The sequence below is a fragment of the Toxorhynchites rutilus genome, chromosome 2 (genome assembly GCF_029784135.1).
Source record: "Toxorhynchites rutilus septentrionalis strain SRP chromosome 2, ASM2978413v1, whole genome shotgun sequence".
NCBI classification, from domain to species: Eukaryota; Metazoa; Arthropoda; class Insecta; order Diptera; family Culicidae; genus Toxorhynchites; species Toxorhynchites rutilus.
In genome coordinates, this window is record NC_073745.1 from 61,646,317 (window position 1) to 61,666,964 (window position 20,648).

Here is a 20,648-nt window from a genome sequence, read left to right on the forward strand (position 1 = left end):
TTTGATGAACCAGCCTAAGGCTGAAAATCTTTCCAATAAAGACAAAAAAAAATTATCAAACGATTATTTAATTTAACATTTCCCTCTGAAGTTTAGATCCCAAAAGTGTACATACTTCTCGAATCTCGAATTTGCTTGAAATTGGGAAGTTCATTCGCTTCTAGTGGCTGCACGATTTTCCCAGGTCCCTAAGTTTAGAAGATCATGTTAGGACAGACATATTCCACTCTGCACAAAGGCAAGCGAGGACAAAAGTACTCGCAGTTTGCATTTATTTGCAGAGCCAATTTCCCCAGAAACCTCGGTTTTGAAGTCTGTGTTAGGGAAACACATTTCAATCGGAACAAAAATACCCCCGATTTGTATGAATTCGCAATGCCGATTTCCCCACGCTTCATGGATTTGAAGTCTGTGTTAGGGAAACACATTCCAGTCGGAACAAAAATACCCCCGACTTGCATGAATTTGAAATACCGATTTCTCCAGGTACCTTGGTTTAGAAATCTCTATTAGGGAACACATTTCGGTGGGAACAAAAGCTCCCCCTACTTTCGTGTGTTCTTCTTCTTCTTTTTGGCTTTAAGAGGGTTTAAACTTTTCAGTTCACTCGCCTCTAGGCTCTTTCGTGTGTTTGCAATGCCGATTTCGCTGCTTGGTTTTAAAGTCTGTGTTAGGGAACATTTTTCGATGAGAACAAAAGTCCCCCTACTGCTTGGTTTTGATGGCTGTGTTAGGGAAACCGTAAATCGGGCCAATCAAAACGATGCAGTTAGGGCGTTTAGATAATGCCTAATATTATACAGTTATTCAATTGTTTATCTAATGAAAAACAACATTTTGTTAGTTGCGATAGATGCGTAGAAATATTCCCTATCAAGTGATGCAAACATCTCTCCTATCCAGTACGAAATGTTCGAGCTATAAGCATTCGAAATCTTTCATTTTTTCCTGCATGTTCTGTGTTTAGGTTTTCATTTTACCCTCCATATATTCCGGTTAGACGTAGTCCCACGTCAAAACACACGATACGAATAACGCGAAAAACGAACAGAAAAGCCAAACGACGATATCCAAGTTGGATTACCACTGGTGGGGTCCAATCTTAGATCGAAGCAAAAGCAAAGTGATCTGGATTACTCAACAGTCCGATGCCGAATGAAAGTTTGCCTCAGCTAGATCCACTGTTTATACTCTTGGCAAGTATTCCCCTTCATTCTTTTACTTTTCCTTTGTTCACGGAGACTTTAAATCCTACGATCTCCCCTCCGTTGGTCGTCGATAGGTTGCTCGTTATTGCCATCTCTGTTCGGGAAAGCACACAAATGGACAGAACAAATGTATGGGAAAATGGAAACGCTTAAAGTTTTCAAGAATTTTAACCATTTAAAAACCAGGGGATTCTAATGTATAGCATATTAAAGAAATCTTACGGAATTTCCGATTCGTTTAGTATGTAAATCGCCGTTCGCGGCAAAAATAGTTATTAACGTTAACTTTATTTCATAAAAACGTGACCTGTTTTCTGATTTGGCACCCTTAATGAAAGACGTAGTTCTACGTCAAAATATTTGTATTGCTGTCCTGGTTTATACCGATCAGTGATCTTTCAAACATTTACTGACCTTGTTTAAAGAGATGCTGTATCTGGAACTAAAATTGCTGTTAATTTTGATGGTTCTATTAGAATTCTTCAACGTAAAAAATGTGGTATCCTGAATTAGAGTGTAGCTCTGATGAGGGATGGTAAACAAAAGAGAGCTCAGATTGATACGTCAAAAAGATAGTATGTGAGTTATTGTTAGGCGTATTTACAGGAAAGATATATCGGTGTTTGACGGAATATCACATTGGCGATCCTGCCATGATAAACCGTGCATGGAGAAAGTGGTGTGTTTTCAACAAGTGATCTCGTTTGTTGTGTTTTTCTGCCTCCGGTAAGTTATTTGAAAACAGCAATGATCCGCGTTGACGGCATTGAGCTTCGTATTACGAAATGGGGGAGCAAGCATGACAATATGGGTTTGCAAAAGAAATGAACGTGCTTTTAAAATAAAAATTATGAATGAAAATTATTTTTACCAAACCAAATTAGTACTCTAGGTAAACTAAAATCACTTTTGCTTGCAAGTAGTGAAAAAATATCATACACAAATTGTGTTTAAAGATAATTTTGTATTATAATGGCAAGTTTTGGTGAGAATATCTGAAAATTGATAGAAAATAGTTTAAATTGGGGTCAGAACAGCGTACTTATAGAAGGCAAATAACGCAAAGAAAAAAATTTCATTCAAATTTTAGCAATTTAAAACTGCCTTAGGGTCGACTAATCTGATAGAGAATAGTTGACCTCATACAAACTAATATCGTATCCAGATGTCGACACCATTCCGCCGTCAACGCGAATAGCGCTGGCTAGAGGACATTCGATCCTGGAAGTGCTGCTAGTATGACAGAAAACATGTTTTCAAATTTCTCAAACTATATGTTTGGCTATGTGAAAATGTCATAAAAGATAGAACAAGAAAACAAATATTATTGTTAAAACGAAGAATCTTGTGAACTGAACAGTTGAGTTGGATTTTACCTCAGATTATTTTAGGATACAATAGTTGAGACGGGTAAAGCCCAAGTCCAGCTTCTAGTTATACTAAATACTATTAATGTACTATATTGAGTCGGGTTCAGCCCAAGACCAATATTTGATTGTATTTGCGCCGAGTTTCAGCTCAAGGCCAAAATCATTGCATGCAAAACAGTTGAGTCGGGTAAAGCCCAAGGGCCAGCTTATAGGAATATCAAAATCTATTCAACTCAAGACTAGAACCATTGCATGTGAAACAGTTGAGTCGGGTAAAGCCCAAGGCCAGCTTGTAGTAATAGCAAAATCTATACATTCATCATATTGAGTCGGGTTCAGCCCAAGGCCAATATTTGGTTAGAACTAAGCCGAGTTTAGCTCAAGGCCAGAATTATTGCACGTAAGTATGCTCGTAATCATTTCAAATTCTATTTATTCACATCACAATCAAGAAAAAATTTCTAAGACAGTCAATTAGCCATTGTCCATCAACAAACAAAAAAATCTTAGAATCAGTTGAAAGTATCGATACGTTATTTTCCAAATTAAAACAATAAATAATCAACAGGACGAATGATAAAAAAAGTATTTATTTTTTTTCAAAATCAGGCTTCAGACATATTTCGTTTATTGATCGTTTTAGTGCTTCCGGAGGATGAGGCACATCTAGCAACTGAATAAACAAACTTTGATGATACGAAAGATGCTGCGGTAACTTAGTTAACAAGAATACAAGAATTGGAAATACTCCTTTCGAAGGTCTGGGCATTGCATCTATTGATTAGATTACATTCTATTCTTATTATTGTTCCTGTCGGGAGAGGATGTGGTATCCTGAATTAGAGTGTAGCTCTGATGAGGGATGGTAACCAAAGAGAGTTCAGATTGATACGTCAAAAAGATAGTATGTGAGTTATTGTAAGGCGTATTTACAGAAAAGATATATCGGTGTTTTACGGAATATCACAAAAAGGAAGAAGTATTTTTGATTAGTGAGGTGTAAAGAGATCCCAAAAACTATTGAAACTTGTGTTCAAGACCGCATTGTTGACGCAGGCTGGAGGACCATTGCCATGCCGCTGTGTTTGTATTGATATCTCATTTTCAATTACTATAATAGTTAGGTCGGGTGAACATCGGGGCTTTGTCATCCGCGCATTTTTGACGCGTTTTGTAACAATCGGTCAGTGATTGCAAAACAAGGCTTCAGTCAACATTTTGACATACGCCTCTCAGAATAGGTTCTCTATGCATGAAGCAATTCGAACGAGGTTAACCCGTGAGAATGCCACGGGCAGCACAATTTTATGAGGCACACTTTTATTTCAAGTTCCATCTCTACAAAATCATATTATCTCAGGGGCCAAGTGCAAATTTTGATGATACTACGTTGAAGTTTATTGAAAAATGAAAGGCTGGTCTAGGAGAAACATAAAAATCTTATATTAAAGTCCCTTCCGAAGATTATATACCCAGAAAATTAAAACAAATTTCTAGACCGTTCGTTAAACTTACCGTTTCATTTTGTGTTTTTCCGGTAGTATCGACAGCAGTCAATAGTATTTTTCTACGAAGATCAATATTTGGACAACAGAAAAGTCATGATATTAGGTTGGGGAAAAAGTAATCCATTATTTTTGCGTGGAATTCAAAACTTTTTCTCAATATGTTTAGGATTGCCCGATTTGGGTCAAATATGCACCGATTTGTTGTAAAATTCGTTTCCATCCTAAAGGTATCTTCATAATGCTTCTCTCATAGAAGTCTTGGCCCTTAATGAGGAAAAACTTTAGCAATAGATTTTAACAATCTTCTCTTGATCCCAATTTTTTAAATTGAAAACTTAAAAAATTAAATGAAACAAAAAAATCAAACTGCACGTATTCTACTGTTTACAGTATCGGCACCAAGAACACCATTAATAATTTCAGGGGTCTAGATGGCATTTTCGCCTTTATAAAAGAAAAAGTATGAAGTGTACCGAATTTTCTTTTTGTTAACTTCCATTGTTAATACCCTGTAGTTAAAAATTGAATGGAACAAACAAAAAACAGCAAAAGATTTTTTAGGTGTGAAAAATCACCTTCACAACGGGCCTCAACTTGAAATTGTATGGTCGATATTACGCGAGATATTGATCACTAAAGCCAGCTGCCGAGAAAACAAAAGATTACTTTTTCCCCAACCTAATATAAATGCTATGATAATTGTCATTCCGAACATTCATCTGAAATTCGACAAATTTTATGATAATCTTCATAATTTGATCACAATCTTCTTCACACAGGTTGATCCTTCTTCGTATATTCCCAACCGTGTTTGTTTTTCTGACTACATCAATTCCTCTGTACATTTTGATCTGTTCATGAAGGAGAAAATCCATGAAATTCCAGATTATCTTCGATCGAGGATCGCTCCTACGATCTTCAAAGCAAAGTATGGGCGTATCAATTGCAATAATATGTACTTTACTGATGGGTCCTCAATTCTCAGCACCTCCCACAGTCTTCATAATCCTTGCTCAGTGTATATTGCTGAGTTGGCAGCAATTCACTGGGCGCTGGACAGCGTCGCCTCACGACCTGTTGAACACTATTACATTGTAACGGATAGTCTTAGCTCTGTTGAAGCTATCCGTTCAGTGAGGCCGGAAAAGCACTCGCCGTACTTCCTTGAGAGAATACGAGAAATTTTGAGTGCTTTATCCAGACGCTGTTATGTCATTACCTTTGTCTGGGTCCCTTCACATTGCTCCATTTCGGGTAATGAGAGGGCTGACTCATTAGCAAAGGTAGGTGCAATTGAAGGCGATATTTATCAGCGTCAAATCGCCTTCAATGAATTTTATTCTTTAGTTCGTAAAAATACCATCGCTAACTGGCAACGCAAGTGGAACGAAGATGAATTGGGCCGGTGGCTCCACTCGATTATCCCTAAGGTTAGCCTCAAACCATGGTTCAAAAGTCTGGACTTGAGTCGGGACTTTATTCGCACCTTCTCCCGACTCATGTCCAATCACTGTTCGTTAGACGCGCTGCTTTTTCGTTTTAATCTTGCCGACAGCAATCTCTGCGTTTGTGGCCATGGTTACCACGACATCGAACACGTTGTTTGGTCGTGCGAGCTATATCTTGTCGCCAGATCGAATTTAGAAAACTCCCTTCGGGCTCGAGGAAGGCAGCCCAATGTGCCGGTGAGAGATGTGTTGGCTCGGTTAGACCTTGATTACATGTCCCAAATATATGTTTTCCTTAAAGATATCGATCTTCGAGTGTGATTGTTCTTACATCCTTTCCCCCCCATTTTCTCCTTCTTTTCGTCCTTCGCGAGCTATCGGTTCCCTAACATTAGAATAAGTTAAATTGTTAATACATATTAGATGTGAGGATACTTTAAGAATTCAGTGTGATGTGTGAGTATGAATATGAAAGTGAGTGTGAGTGTGAGTGTGAACATGGTTACAATCTCCTTACATCCCATCCTTTTCCTAAAGAAAATGTGTCACCCTTCTAAACTCGAGTCGACCGCGAGTAATCGGTTTCCTATTTCATTAACCGTAGAATTAAGAAAACATGTTCATAGTAAAAGTATAGTTGAGAGTTTGGCTTCTTTAAACCTATGTAACTGAGCCTGTACAAATAAACGAATTATAAAAAAAAAATCTTCACAATTCAATCACAATTCTCTTCAGTGTCTAAATTAGAAATGAAACGGATATCCGGTAACTATCCGGTATCCGGCCAATCCGGCCAATATTTGCTATCCGGCCGGATAGTGAGTCACTATCCGGATATTGGAAAAAAATATTTCTTATAAATTTAAGATAAATCATAACACAATAAGCATATAATTATAATTCACACGGAAATGAGGTGTGATTACTAACATGTCAGAAATGTTATTGTGTTATTAATGTGTTATAATTTTATTATGTACTAGCTGACCCGACGAACTTCGTCCCGTCCAAAATAGATTTTTTGATTTGAATACTTTCAAACATCCACGTTTTCTTACTAAGTGAACGTTAGTGAGTCCAATCACTGAACTCTTCATTGATTGATTACCCTTTGACTCTTTACAATTTTCTTTTACTACAAACTGTCTAGTATTAGACTGTCAAAACAGTCCTGCGGTATTTCCGCGAGGTGTCGTTGTAAGCGCGTAGTTCTAGTTGTATTCATTGTATCGATATACTATAGCTTGTTGGAAAGGTATTTTTGCGCGCTATAATATAGTCCTTGACAGTGATTTGTTTGGTTAAGTCGTTCGTGAGTTATAGTGTCGCAAATATGGAGCAAAATAAAGAGAAAATCCGACATATTTTACAGTACTACTATGACAAAGGCAAAAATGCATCTCAAGCTGCCAATAAAATTTGTGCAGTTTATGGACCCGATACAATTTCCATTTCCACCGCACAACGATGGTTTCAACGTTTTCGTTCTGGTGTAGAGGTCGTCGAAGATGCGCCACGCTCCGGAAGGCCTGTCGTCGACAAAATCGCTGAATTAGCCGAGAAAGACCGGCATAGTAGCAGCCGTAGCATCGGCCAAGAGCTGGGGATAAGTCATCAAACCTTTATTAACCTTTTGAAGAAGCTTGGATTCACAAAGAAGCTCGATGTATGGGTGCCACACACGTTGACGACGGAGGCGATCTAGCGTAGTGGTAACATCCATGCCTCTCACGCTAAAGGTCACGAGTTCAATTCTCACTCCCGACATTCTTCCAAAAATGGAAGTAAAAGTGACGAACCAGCCAAATGAGTTGAAAATCACTATAATACAGATAAAAAAAAACACACGTTGACGCAAAAAAACATCTTTGACCGTATCGACGCATGTGAATCGCTGCTGAATCGCAACAAAATCGACCCGTTTCTGAAGCGGATGGTGACTGGCGATGAAAAGTGGGTCACTTACGACAACGTGAAGCGCAAACGGTCGTGGTCGAAGCCCGCTGAAGCGGCTCAGACGGTGGTCAAGCCCTCATTAACGGCCAGGAAGCTTCTGCTGTGTGTTTGGTGGGATTGTCAAGGAATAATCTATTATGAGCTGCTTCCCTATAGCCAAACGCTCAATTCGGACCTGTACTGCCAACAACTGGACCGCTTGAAGGTAGCACTCATGAAGAAGAGGCCATCTTTGAGAAACAGAGGCCGCATTGTCTTCCATCAGGACAACGCCAGGCCACACACTTCTTTGGTGACGCGCCAGAAGCTCCGGGAGCTCGGATGGGAGGTTCTTTTGCATCCGCCGTATAGTCCGGACCTTGCACCAAGTGACTACCACCTGTTTTTGTCCATGGCGAACGAGCTAGGTAGTCAGATGTTAGCCACAAAAGCGGCCTGTGAAAATTGGCTATCCGAGTTTTTTGCCAATAAGGAAGCGAGCTTCTATAACAGGGGTATTATGAAGTTGGCATCTCGTTGGGAACAAGTCATCGAACAAAACGGCGCATATTTGACCTAAAACAGATGATTGTAACTAATTTTATGAACAAATGAAAATTCAAAAAAAACACCGCTGGACTTTTTTGACAGCCTAATATATACGCTTGTTATGCGATTTAATGTTTGCTGAGTAGTCTAGCCCTATCATTTGATACCCATATTAATGGGGTTTTGACATAATATGTAATCCGCCATTTGGTAGAATTTTGATGGATTTGCATTTTTCATAAATAACCGTGTTCTACTAGTCAAGCCCTTTTATTTGATACCCATATTAATGATGTTTTGAGAGAATATGTAGTCCGCCATTTTGTAGTGGCAGCCATCTTGGATTTGCATTTTTCTTTAATAACCGTATTCTGCTAGTCAAGCCCTTTCATTTGACACCCATATTGATGGGATTTTGGAAAACCCACATTGATGAGGTTTTGAGGAAGAAAGGGATCCGCCATTTTGTAGCGGCCGCCATCTTGGATTTTCAAGATCATGAAATACGCAGTTTTGTAATGACTACAGAGATGAAGGTGTGTTCCAAATTTCAGATCAATCGGTCAACAGGAAGGGGGCCAAATTTCTATTAATGTGGGTAAGCGCTACAGACAAACATGTTACAAACATACAAACAGATTACAGGGCAAGCTAAATAAAACCGTTTAATAACAACGATTCCGTTCAGAAACTATGATGGTTTTATTTGTTTTTTCAATAATTTTCAAGTCTATAAATATCTTCGCATATTTTCAAATATCTTAAAAATAGAGACATGTAAAGACAATGTAAAGATTTGGCATCCCTGATTCGAGCGCGAAATTCTGTTTTTGACGTTTTGAGGGATGCGAGTGCGAGTAAAGGCCCATTTATACGTTGCTAGTAGCTGACTTGTCAATGAGCAGCTACTGACCCGGTGAACTCGCTTGACAATTGGTTTATTCGCCTTGTCCGTTCACACAGTGTGAGCTGTTGGCGAGAAACTAGATATGACGGCACGGGTTTACCAGGGATGCCAGGCGATTTTTCAAAAGTCCATCAAATAGTCAGAAACAGCAATCAGGTCCGAATTTGTCAGATGATTGATCCGAAATCTATTTCTCTATTGGCAGTTTTCTTCTTAGGTTTTCAGTTGAATGTATCATTACACAATTTTATAGCGAAACAGAAGCTGATCGTGATTAAAAATACATACTTTGTGCTGAATTTCTTTGAACTGAAGGTACTATCCGAAAAAACAGAAAGAAAAAAGGGATTCGGGCCAGGAATTGGATGCAAAGAAAAGGAACAACAAATACAATATTGAAGGAACTCTGCGATGAGGATCCCCGAGATTACAAAGCAGTGTTGAGAATAACACCTGAACAGGTGGAAAAACTATTGGGTTTAATTGCTCCACAAATACAACGCCAAGATACACTCATGAGGGATGCTGTACCTGCAAGAGTGAAATTAGAAATGACATTGATGTGCCTTTTTTCTGGAATATCGTTCAGATTGTTATTGATATTTTTTTAGAATCTCGAAAGCATCCATAGCTAAGATAATTCCGGAGGTATGTGATGCTATAAATGGCAGTCTGAAAGATTTTTTTAAATTTTATTTATTTCGCCTTGCCAGCAGCTTCGTATACCAATTTGTGATAGTAGATTTGCAGTTGGAATAAATATTCATCAAAAATTAAAATAATGAATGAAAATGTACTTTTTTAAATCGAGTATGTATTCTGTTTCTTAGAACAATACTTTTTTTTGCAAGTTGTGAGTGAATTTTGAATGAAAATTGTGCCTGATAATGATTCTATATTAGAGATTCTCAAGAAAACTATCTCAAAAAGAAAGCGTGCCCCGCCAGCGTGCAAAACGAAATAACAACGATTTCATTTAGAAACTATGAGGGTTTTATTTGTTTTTCCAATAATTCTCAAGTCTTTAAATATCTTCGCATATTTTCAAATATCTTAAAAATAGAGACATTTCTTTATATTTGGCATCCATGATTCGAACGCTAAATTCTGTTTTTGACGTTTTGAGGGATGCGAGTGCAAGTAAATTCAAAAAACTTTGAAGTAGCTCGCACGCCGGATTACACATGACACTAACTGGCATGATGTGTTCACACGGTGTGAGTAGCTGCACTGCAGTAACTGACTAGACCGACTTTCTTGATATGTCCGTCTCCAACCTTGTATACACATAACAGCAACAAATCATGAACTCATTCGTCTCTCCCATTCACACGGTTCGGTTTAATAGGGTTGTATAAAACGTTATAGAAGCGATTTCTTTTTAATGTTGGTTCATGAGACTGTCGTTTTTCTTTAGGAAGTCGGGATATCTGAAATTAATTTTGGAACCCAAGTATGAAATTAGAATCCCAAATTCATATATGACCGTAACCAGAAATCCACGTCCGATATTACAGGCAGAACTCATATTGATTTTAAATTGGCTTTCTTTCCACATTGCTCATATTGCACATTCACAAGTTTCAATTTCGGCGGAACTATATTTCCAATAAGTTGTCCCAATTCCATCAGGATCGATAGTGTTGCACACCAATACATCTTCGGTTCTACATTCAATTTGATAACACCAAAACGCCGAACTGCTCGCCGGCTATCAAATTCCGTTATGTATGCATGGTATGCAAAGCTCTACTGTCCAGTACACATTTAATTATGATACTATTTAGTCACAGTGGATTTCTCAAATATACAATTCCTTCGTTAGGGCTCAAATATGCTTCTAAAACTTATCTTCTTTCGATACGACTAAAAACTTTCCTGTGTAATTCGAGTTGTTACATTGTGTTATACTACACTACCGGTTCGTGTATATGTTTTGTTTTCTCTATTATCAAACAATTCATAATAATATCCATTGAGTTTATTTGTCTGACAGAGATTTTCAGGTTCCGAGATTCTTGTTTGGGGGGAAAATATTCCGTTTTCGAATAAATATATGTACAATAAAAGCTAATTGTTCCTTGTGTGCGTTCCCTTCCCGCTTTTCGCGCGCTCATCGACCGCCATCCGTGTCCTTTTTTGGCCTCAGAATAAAGTTCAAATTGTACGCCGTGTTGACCGCATAGTACACATTGGCATTGTTCGGCAGCAGCAGCTCCTTGTCGGGCAGCACCTGTGCCAGCGTGTACCGATCCGGATCGCCTTCCAGCCCCAGCTTCACCATCGCGTTGCGAATGACCTGCGGAGTCCGCTCGTTATTCCCCAGCATAATACTTTTGTACAGCACGATTCCGTCCAGCTCGACCTGGTCCGTCTCGAAGGTAACTTTAATGATGTAAAAGTCCGGCGAGCCCTTCTTCAGCGGGGAGTCCTCTTTCAGCTGCCCGTTAATGATGGGTGCGTCATGACCATTGCTGCTGCTGCTGTTGTTGCTGTGGGTTTTTCCTACCGAATTAGCACCGCTGCTGTTGTGCGCCCGATGCGATTGGGGCGTCCGGGTGACGCTTCCGTTCAAGTGGTTGGATTTTTGACTGCTCGATGTCGTCGATTCCATCGACAGAGACGACACGCTGCTGGCGGCGGACATTATCGAAGCGTTCGGTGGTGTCACGTCCCGGTCCAGAGAGTTGTTGCGGGAGTTATAGCTGGGAAGAAAGGAGAGAAATTATTTTAGATACATCAGAGAGAGAGATAAATGCTTATCATAATGAATTTATGAACAGATGCTAAACACTTTAGAGTCTAAAGTTTAGACGAATCCCACAAAGTTGGTAACTTCAGCTTCAAGTTTCAAATTTTCGGTGATTTTTAATTTTTGAGTGGAAATCACACTAAGTCAACTAAGTATGACAATTTACGACCCAAAAGAAATTGGGGAAGTTATAATATGATTTGTTTCTTACAATAAATTGTTCACTTTTCACTTTTTTTTGTTCATAATCTGTTCAAATAGCAGTACAAGGCAAGAACATCATGAAACTATTGTCTTCTTCTCGCTCTGGTTGAAGCTATCAGTTCTATTTTTTTGGCCTAGTATAACCGACTCTGATCCCGCAGAACAACAAGGGAAAAATTCTCATCATTTAGAGCGTCCAGAGAAAATTTGGGGGAGGAACGAAATCGTTGATTTCGATTATGAAAAACTAGACAACAATGAGGTACTACAAGTCAACAGATCAGAGCTCAGATGGAGGATAACAATAACAAAGCAGGTTTGGTTTCCAAACTATCCTCACCCGTCGTGCTGCAGTTCGTGAGGCCCAGACCCTAGCAATGTAAAGCTACTCACCATCACCCCACATTGTCGCTTGGAGCACATTGGTGCAGCATTATTCGAACATAGCCCTACTGCGTAAGAGGCATATCCGTGCATTATTGAAATACACCAAAATTTCCAGTAAGTGCGTTGATCCGAGCTCCACGAAATAGTAGACAAGACTGGATAACGCCACTCTCGCTACGTGGGAAGAGTTTACACCACTGAAAATCAACCCATCTGCACAAAGATGATCGAATCTCTCTTAAGGTGAGCCCGTATACTAGAGATTCTATCGATCAATCGTTCACACCACTCTTCTACCTCGAAACATTTCGGTATTCCTCGTGTAAGTTCCACGCCGTCGCAAAAAAAACATTTCCACTATATTCATCCTGTGAGAAGCAGAAACACTCGTTATAAAGCCCTGCTAATTTGGATATATCTCATAATCTGTCCGATTTAGATAAAGAAGAAGACGAAATGCAAAAACAGCTCGAACAAAATACAGAATGGAGTATCAACAAGTCTTTCGAAATATTTGGAATCGATCGAAACACAGAATCGGGGTGACAATCTTCAATACCACGTTTTTACCATGATTTACGATCCTGTTCGGTTTCTTAATAGCCCGATGCTTGAAGCGATCTTCCTATATTCCTAACTATACTGCGAACAGCACCAAGATTGTTGGCCACATTCAATCCTGGGTTAGCTTTAAAAGCCTCCATGATACTCTGGCGCAGTTTCCGGTCCACTGTACTGCTTCGACGCCTTGATTAAACCTTCCGGGGAACAGTCTAATGTTCCTAGTAATGTTTAAACTCTAAACAGGTGATGATTTTTCCAATTTTCGACTCCTTCGCGATCCTTGTATCCAACAATATCATTTTTCAAAACATTTATGTAAATTTAATTAACTTCTTTTTCTTCCATTCTGGCCAATTTAAGAAAACACCCAATTTTTTGCACAGAATTCCAGAAGCAAAATTTGTAAACAATCTGCTGTGATATTCCGGAATATACTGGGACCATGATCCCAGAATTCGTCATCCCCCCAAACTTCATCAAAGATTATGGTATTGATATAAAGGGGTGGGGGGCCTACTCTGGAAAGTAGAAAAATAACGGTTTTTCGTGATTTTTTGTCGAATGTTGAAACAAAATAAGAGTGAATGGACATTTTGGTGATTGGTTAAAGTATATTTGAAGTTTTTTTTAAAGTAGGACTACGTCTTTCATTGAGGGTGCCAAATCAGAAAACAGGTAACGTTTTTATGAAATAAAGTCAACGTTAATAACTATTTTCGCTGCGAACGGATTCTAACGATTAATTCACCAACCGTATCGGAAATTCTCTAAGATTTGTTTGATATGCTATACATTACAATCCCATAGTCTGTAAATGGTTTAAATTGATGAAAACGAGATGCATTCCCATTTTTTTTTTCCATTCCCATACATTTGTTCTGTCCATTTTTGTGCTCACCTAACCGTGCTGTCAATGGCGGGCAACTTATGCAGCCGCGAGAATAGAAACAACGAAGGGGATAACGAAAAGAGAACATTTGCGACGTAAACTCCACCCTTGCACAGTGCGCACGCTGTCGGTAGCGTATAAATACACTGGATTCTATTTTTACACGATATTTTTTTGCGTGATTTTTTACGCGATTTCCTCGAAATAACGCAATTTTTTTTACGCGATTTGCTCGAAATTACGTGATTTTCGACCAGATCCAAAAATTTTATGCGTACATTCGCAGAAACGCAAGCGCACGCACAAACACACACTTACACACACTTACACAAGCACGCGCACGCACGTGCACATAGATGCACAAACAAACGTGCACACACATGCACAAGCGCACACATGCACAAGCGCACACATGCACAAACACTCGCGCACAAATGCACACAACTGCAAAAACACACGCGCACACATTCACATACACACGCACAAACGCATACGAACACACAAACACGCACGCACACAAGAACACAAACGACGCGTGTACCTCGTCTGCACTACGAACAAGAACATTTTGTCAAAATACGTAACACTTTTTTTACGCAATTTGCTCGAAATTACGCGATTTTTATTTTGCGCGCAAAAATCCAGTGTATTGCATCCCTTCTATGGAGAACTCTCAGTCTCGTCTCGTACGGTTATTCTGCTCGTTTTGTGTTTTATGTTTCCCCTCGGGCTATGGACGCAAGCGAATATTTCATTCGCTGTGCATCTGGCATTGCAATCAACACATCGATCCGAGCCATGTAAAGGGTTAGGGAAAAAGAAATGTCGTACTTCTGATCGAAATTAGACGCTTTATTTAACATACTTAAAATTATCCAATTCAAGTCAAATACGCGCCGTTTTGTTCGCAAACTTGTTGCCATTTAGAAGGCAATTTCATTATTCCCCCTTATAAACCCCCCACCCCCTCCTTATTTGTAAAAAACTCAGACAGCCAGTTTTCGCAAGCCTCTTTTGAGGCCAACATAGTATCACCAAGAGCGTTTTGAATGGACCGGAAGAGATGATAATCACTTGGAGCCAGGTCCGGACTATACGGTGGGTGCAATAGGACATCCCATTCGAGCTCCCGTAGCTTCTGGCGGGTCATCAAAGATGTATGAGGCCGAGCATTGTCCTGGTGGAAAACAACACCATTCCTATTGATCACATCTGGGTCAATCGCCTGCTTCAAACGGTCAAGCTGCTCACAGTAGAGAACCGAGTTGAGGGTCTGGCCATAGTTGAGCAACTCATAGTGGATGATTCCCTTCCAATCTTACCAAACAGACAGCAAAACCTTCCTGACCGTCAATCCGGGCTTGGCGATGGTTTGGGCCGGCTCACCGCGCTTCCATCACGACTTTTCTCGCTTTAGGTTGTCGTACGTGATCCACTTTTCATCACCAGTTACCATCTTCTCTTTAAATTTCTCTTTAAATAGCCGCATAGTATGACCCGATTCGATAAGTACAACACAAGATATGTTTAAGTGTTGCCATATATTGACAATATACGACATTTCTTTTTCCCCAACCCAATATTTGCTCTCGAGCGCATCGGCCCCGTTCCGATGCTACAAGCAGACGGTTTTGACCGAGAGTTCAAGAATTTTTAGCTCGATACTCTTGACCCAGCGATGCTCCTACTTCTTTAATCCATCTGAAAAATGTGTTTTCTCGAGGTCTGCAAAGTGGGCCTCCGTGGCGGCGATGACGTCCTCATTCGACTCAAATTTCTGCCCGGCGAGTGACTTTTTCAAGTATGGAAACAAAAAACAGGAAGTGGGTTATATCTATGGTATAACCGCAAGGGTGACGTAGGACTATCGTTGATTTAGAGATCATTTGTTTGAAGTTGAATCTAAATCCATTCTGAATGAATGAATAAATGAATATTTGGGGGACTTCGAAAATGAGAGCGTTACGTTGGAGGCACAAGGTTTTATGCATCCAATATAGGATACGAAAAACCTTGTTCTGAAGAATAATCTTCAGAAGCTTTCCTGCTAACTGTACTTGATTGACAAATCACAAACCCAAATGTATTATATGGATATTTTATGGATAGAAAACATTAAAATAAACTCTTTCGCTTGATTGTAATTTTCAATTCCAAGGGGAACTGGCAGATTATTTTCCAGCAACGATTAGATATTTCCACATTTTCCTCGATACTGGAAGCCCACCAGTGGTTAATTCCAACTCGATAACCACCTGTTAATAGCACATGATTGAAACATATTTGGTCACAGTGTTACATGGATAGAAAACATTCAAATAAACTCTTTCACATGAATGTATTTTTAAATTCCCAGAGGAACTGGCAGATTATTTTCCGAATCTTTCTCGATGCTGAATGGCATCCAAACGGAAAGAATTCCGTGCGTGTATGTGTGTGTGTAGCGGCTGCTTCGATGGTCACATTCTCCTCTCCTGAAGGATCGGCTTCTCTGTGCTCCCTCACAGTTTCAAACAAACTGCTTGCGTTTCAGGGCAGATCTCGATCCTTCGCCGTCCAGCACCCTCAGCAACGATGTTGTCTTGTCGATGACCTCACGAAAAATGAATGCGTCTCGCTACCAGAATATCGCTTAAGTATGCTTTTTGTCCGCGATTGAATCGAGAATAGGTGTGGTTTACGATGGCAATTTGGAAGGCAAACTAGAGGGGAACGAACTCTCTGAGCTCGGAACTTTCGGCGACTGAGCAATAATCGATTGCGTGCGCATATAATATTGGATACGGAAATATCCTACTACTGATGGGGAAGAATAATCTTCAGAAGCTTTCCTGCTAATTACACTTGGTTGAAAAATTACAAAATCAATTGTATTTGATCGCTGTGTTATATGGTTAGAAAACATTAAAATAAACTCTTTCACATGAATGTATTTTTAAATTCCCAGAGGAACTGGTAGATTATTTTCCAGAAATGATTAGATCTTTCCGGAACTTTCTCGATGCTGAATGGCATCCAAACGGAGAGAATTCCGCGCGTGTATGTGTGTGTAGCGATGTCTTCCCGGGGAACCGTTTGTGGCATCACTCTCCTCCTGATGGATTCCCTTCTGGCCTAGGGTGCACAAACAGGCTCTTGGTGACACCGTTCATCCGCGCTTTCATGATAAACGAAGAGCTTCACCACAACTGCGACAACATGCTCCAATCGCTGTTCAATTAGAACTGAGTGGATTTCCGAGCGGCGCTCGCTTATATACCGATTGGTGATTTCAATAGCCTGTTTTGAAAGCAATTTTAAGACTATTGAAACAAGTTTTTGGATTAAAACAAGTAACAAGTATAGAACGCGTAGACGTTTTATCTTTCGAATGAAGTGTTTATCATACCATTTCGTTCAGTTGTTTAGGAGCTATTAACGCTCAAAATCTCGGTCTCCGGCGTAACGCTTTCGTTTTCGAAACTTTGATTTTACCCCCGGTATAGAAATGAAAGACGTAGTCCTACGTCAAAAAGTCGCACGGGGTCAAATCTGGAGAATACGGTGGATGGGGCTGCGTAGTGCAATTCGACCAATTTGGCCGTGGCGACGGCAGAATTTCCATTTTGACGTAGGACTACGTCTTTCATTTTTATACCGGGGTGTAAAACCAAAGTTTCGAGAACGAAAGCGTTACGCTGGAGACCGAGATTTTGAGCGTTAATAGCTCTTAAACAACTGAACGAAATGGTATGATAAACACTTCATTCGAAAGACAAAATGTCTACGCGTCATATACTTGTTACTTTTTCATAAAAAACTTGTTTCAATAGTCTTAAAATTGCTTTCAAAACAGGCTATTGAAATCACCAATCGGTATATAAGCGAGCGCCGCTCGTAAACCCACTCAGTTATGATTGAACAGCGATTGGAGCATGTTGTCGCTGTTGTTGTGAAGCTAATTTCGTTTATCATGAAAACGCTGATGAACGGTGTCACCAAGAGCCTGTTTGTGCACCTAAGGCCAAAAGGGAATCCATCAGGAGGAGAGTGATGCCACGGTTCCGCTTGAAACATCGGAGCAGCCGCCACACACACACACACATACACGCGCGGAATTCTCGTTGCTATCATCGTTGCTGAAAAATAATCTGCCAGTTCCCCTGGGAATTGAAAAATACATTCATGCGAAATAGTTTATTTTAATGTTTCCTATCCATATAACACTGCAACCAAATACATTTGGTTTTGTTATCATGAAAAACGGAAAATGTTTCACATCGCGAAAATCAAGTCATTTTCGAGCGATTATTTGCTTTCTACTCATATAATGCTGCGACCAAATACATTTCGTTTTGGATTTTTTCAATCAAGTGCGATCAACGTAAGACCACGTCTTTCTGCAATTTATTAGAGGTGCAATGAATCTTTAGGAATTCCCGCTCTACGCGCACTGGCAAACAATGTTTACTCAACAATTTCTCAAACGAGAAATGGGTGTTGTGAGAAAGGATTAGCGAACGCGAAAACGACAAACGGGAGAAAGATATGTTTGGAAGTTGAAGGAAATTGGCAGAAAACTTCTTCATTCTATCATTCAAATAATGTGATTCATACCACTTTGTTTTGCCAGAAAGAGATTATTAATGTTCAAAGGAGGAATCGAGTCCTCCGAGGAAATTCGTACACAAATAATTTTATAATGCAGTTTCACCAAAGTGATTTCTTCGGATATATTCACTACATCATGTCATGTATTTCATATTCTTCATCAAGAAATCCATATCCATGGCACCTATCGGTAACGAATTATTATCGAAACGCGTCACATCACAAATCCAAATTTGATGGATTAGAGTTCAGAAAAGTTTTTCACAGGCCGAACTGAAAGGAGCATTTAGCGAAAATCGTGGTGTCGATTATAATTCGATACCGATAGGTGCCATGGATATGGATTTCATAATGAAGAATATGAAATACATGACATGATGTAGTGAATATATCCCCATATCGAAGAAATCACTTTGATGAAACTGTTTACCATTTGTCGTTTTTAAGTGTTGGGAAAGGGCATTATTTTTGCTGAGTAAATTCCAAGAAAAAAGGCGGGTGGGTAATGTCGGGGACATAACCGGAGTGACGTAGGACTATACAAAGGGGACAGCTTTTCTTAAATATATATATTTTAAATATATTGTTTTATTCTCTTCTCCTACGTGAATACCTACCTATCTACCTGAAAAATGGATTAGTTTACTGTTTACTCTTTATGAATATGTTGATGGTTCTGAAAAGAACCTTTGGTGTTGTGTTTTTGTTATCACTCGATATTCCCATCTTGTTCGGTTAAACCTTCCTGTTTAGCTATTGCGTTTGCCACTCGCCACAGCTTTCACAGTTGGAAAATTTCTTCCCATCCAGCTTGTGACATGTTGTTCAGTAAATTACATTTAATGCGACGTGCCGGAGAAACACTTTGCCACTCACTGAAACTAATTGTTGCCTTGATGAGCGCCGAACCGAAGCTGCTCTGTTCTTGATGCGGGTTTTCTGATTGTCGTGAGCAGCTTTGCAAGCCAACTCGAGCACTCCGACGGCCGAAACTCTATAATCGCTGTTAGGTATACTGGTGCTCCGGCACCAATCCGTTCGGCTTAGTTACCCTTGCGGAGCAATCAGTGAATGCGACCAACAGGGAACTGGAGACCTGCACGGTTCGAGTGAGACTTTGCCTTTCCCTTAACTTGTTCTCCTTTGTTACGTCCACGATGCCGATGTCGTACAACCACACGGGTTTACGGTTTGAAAGAAAATAAGATATTTTTTCGGGGTCCGCGTGTTTTATACTCTAGCGGTACACACTCACAGGATAGAGACAAATCGGCAGACTCAGCCAGAGGGGCGAGTCCAATGAGACGAACGAATGAGCGTTAAAAGGGAGCGATGGCAAAAAAATACATTCATTACGATTTGTTCGCTCGTTGGATTCACATGCAGGCTAAAAAGGGTCCTTTTCAGGATCACAAAATAATCTTCAATCTAAAGAGTTTATTGTTTTGTTATCACTCGATATCCCCATCTTGTTTGACTAAACCTTTCTGTTTAGCGATTGCGTTTGCCACTCGCCACAGCTTTCACAGTTGGAAAATTTCTTCTCATCCAGCTTGTGACATATTTTACAGTAAATTACATTCAATGGCACGTCGCATTACCACCACTCAGTGTCGGATTGGAGGTAATTTTAACCTGTAATTGAACATTTGCGATGACAGTGGTACAGTGTCGACTTTCAATGTGGGGTCATAATTTGGACCCCGAACTCTATGTTTACAAAAATGTCCAACTAAATATCTCGCATTACAGGTCCGTCCAATTAGCTAAATGTCGAGATAAGTGTAAATTACTGTACTTTCAATCTAGAAGCAATTTAAGAATTGGTGAAAATCAATAAGCTCAGAACAACTGCCAAATTCACATACTCATCAGATCCTGGCAAACAAATTATGAAAAAATCAATTTGTTTTATGATTATTTTGGATAATGTTTTAGAAAGCATTGAACTATATTTCCTAAACTCTTTTTTGGAAGGTTTAATGGCCCTGAAAAGCGCCTTGTTTTATGGAATGGTTCCAATTTAGAAAACTTAGTACTCGTGGTTTTGAAAAAACCCATTTCGAACGCCCTCGATGCCGCCTTGTTCTGGATTTTCCACCAAAGCAGTTTGTATAAATAACAAACTTTTTTCTTCTGCTACCTGATGCCGTTTGCGATTGCGTTTGCCACTCGCTGCAACCGCCTGTTGTCTTGATGTCCACCGAACCGAATGTGTTCTGTTCCGAATGCGGGTTTTCTTATCGTCGCGAGCAGCTTTGCCAGCTAACTCGATCACTTGGCCGGCGAAACTATATAACGCCAGCTAGGTGGACTGGTGCACTGGTACTAACAAGG

General features: G+C 39.8%; 1 protein-coding gene across 1 annotated transcript in view; it reads right to left on the minus strand.

Annotated features, from left to right (window-relative positions):
* Positions 1–10,506: 10,506 nt before the first annotated feature.
* The window catches only part of LOC129766580 (ral guanine nucleotide dissociation stimulator-like 1), a 98,566-nt gene continuing 88,424 nt past the window's right edge, over positions 10,507–20,648 (minus strand). Inside the window, exon 8 of the mRNA XM_055767156.1 lies at positions 10,507–11,630. Coding sequence (XP_055623131.1) covers positions 11,039–11,630 — 592 coding nt within the window. The 3' untranslated portion in view covers positions 10,507–11,038. The remainder of the gene's footprint in view (positions 11,631–20,648) is intronic.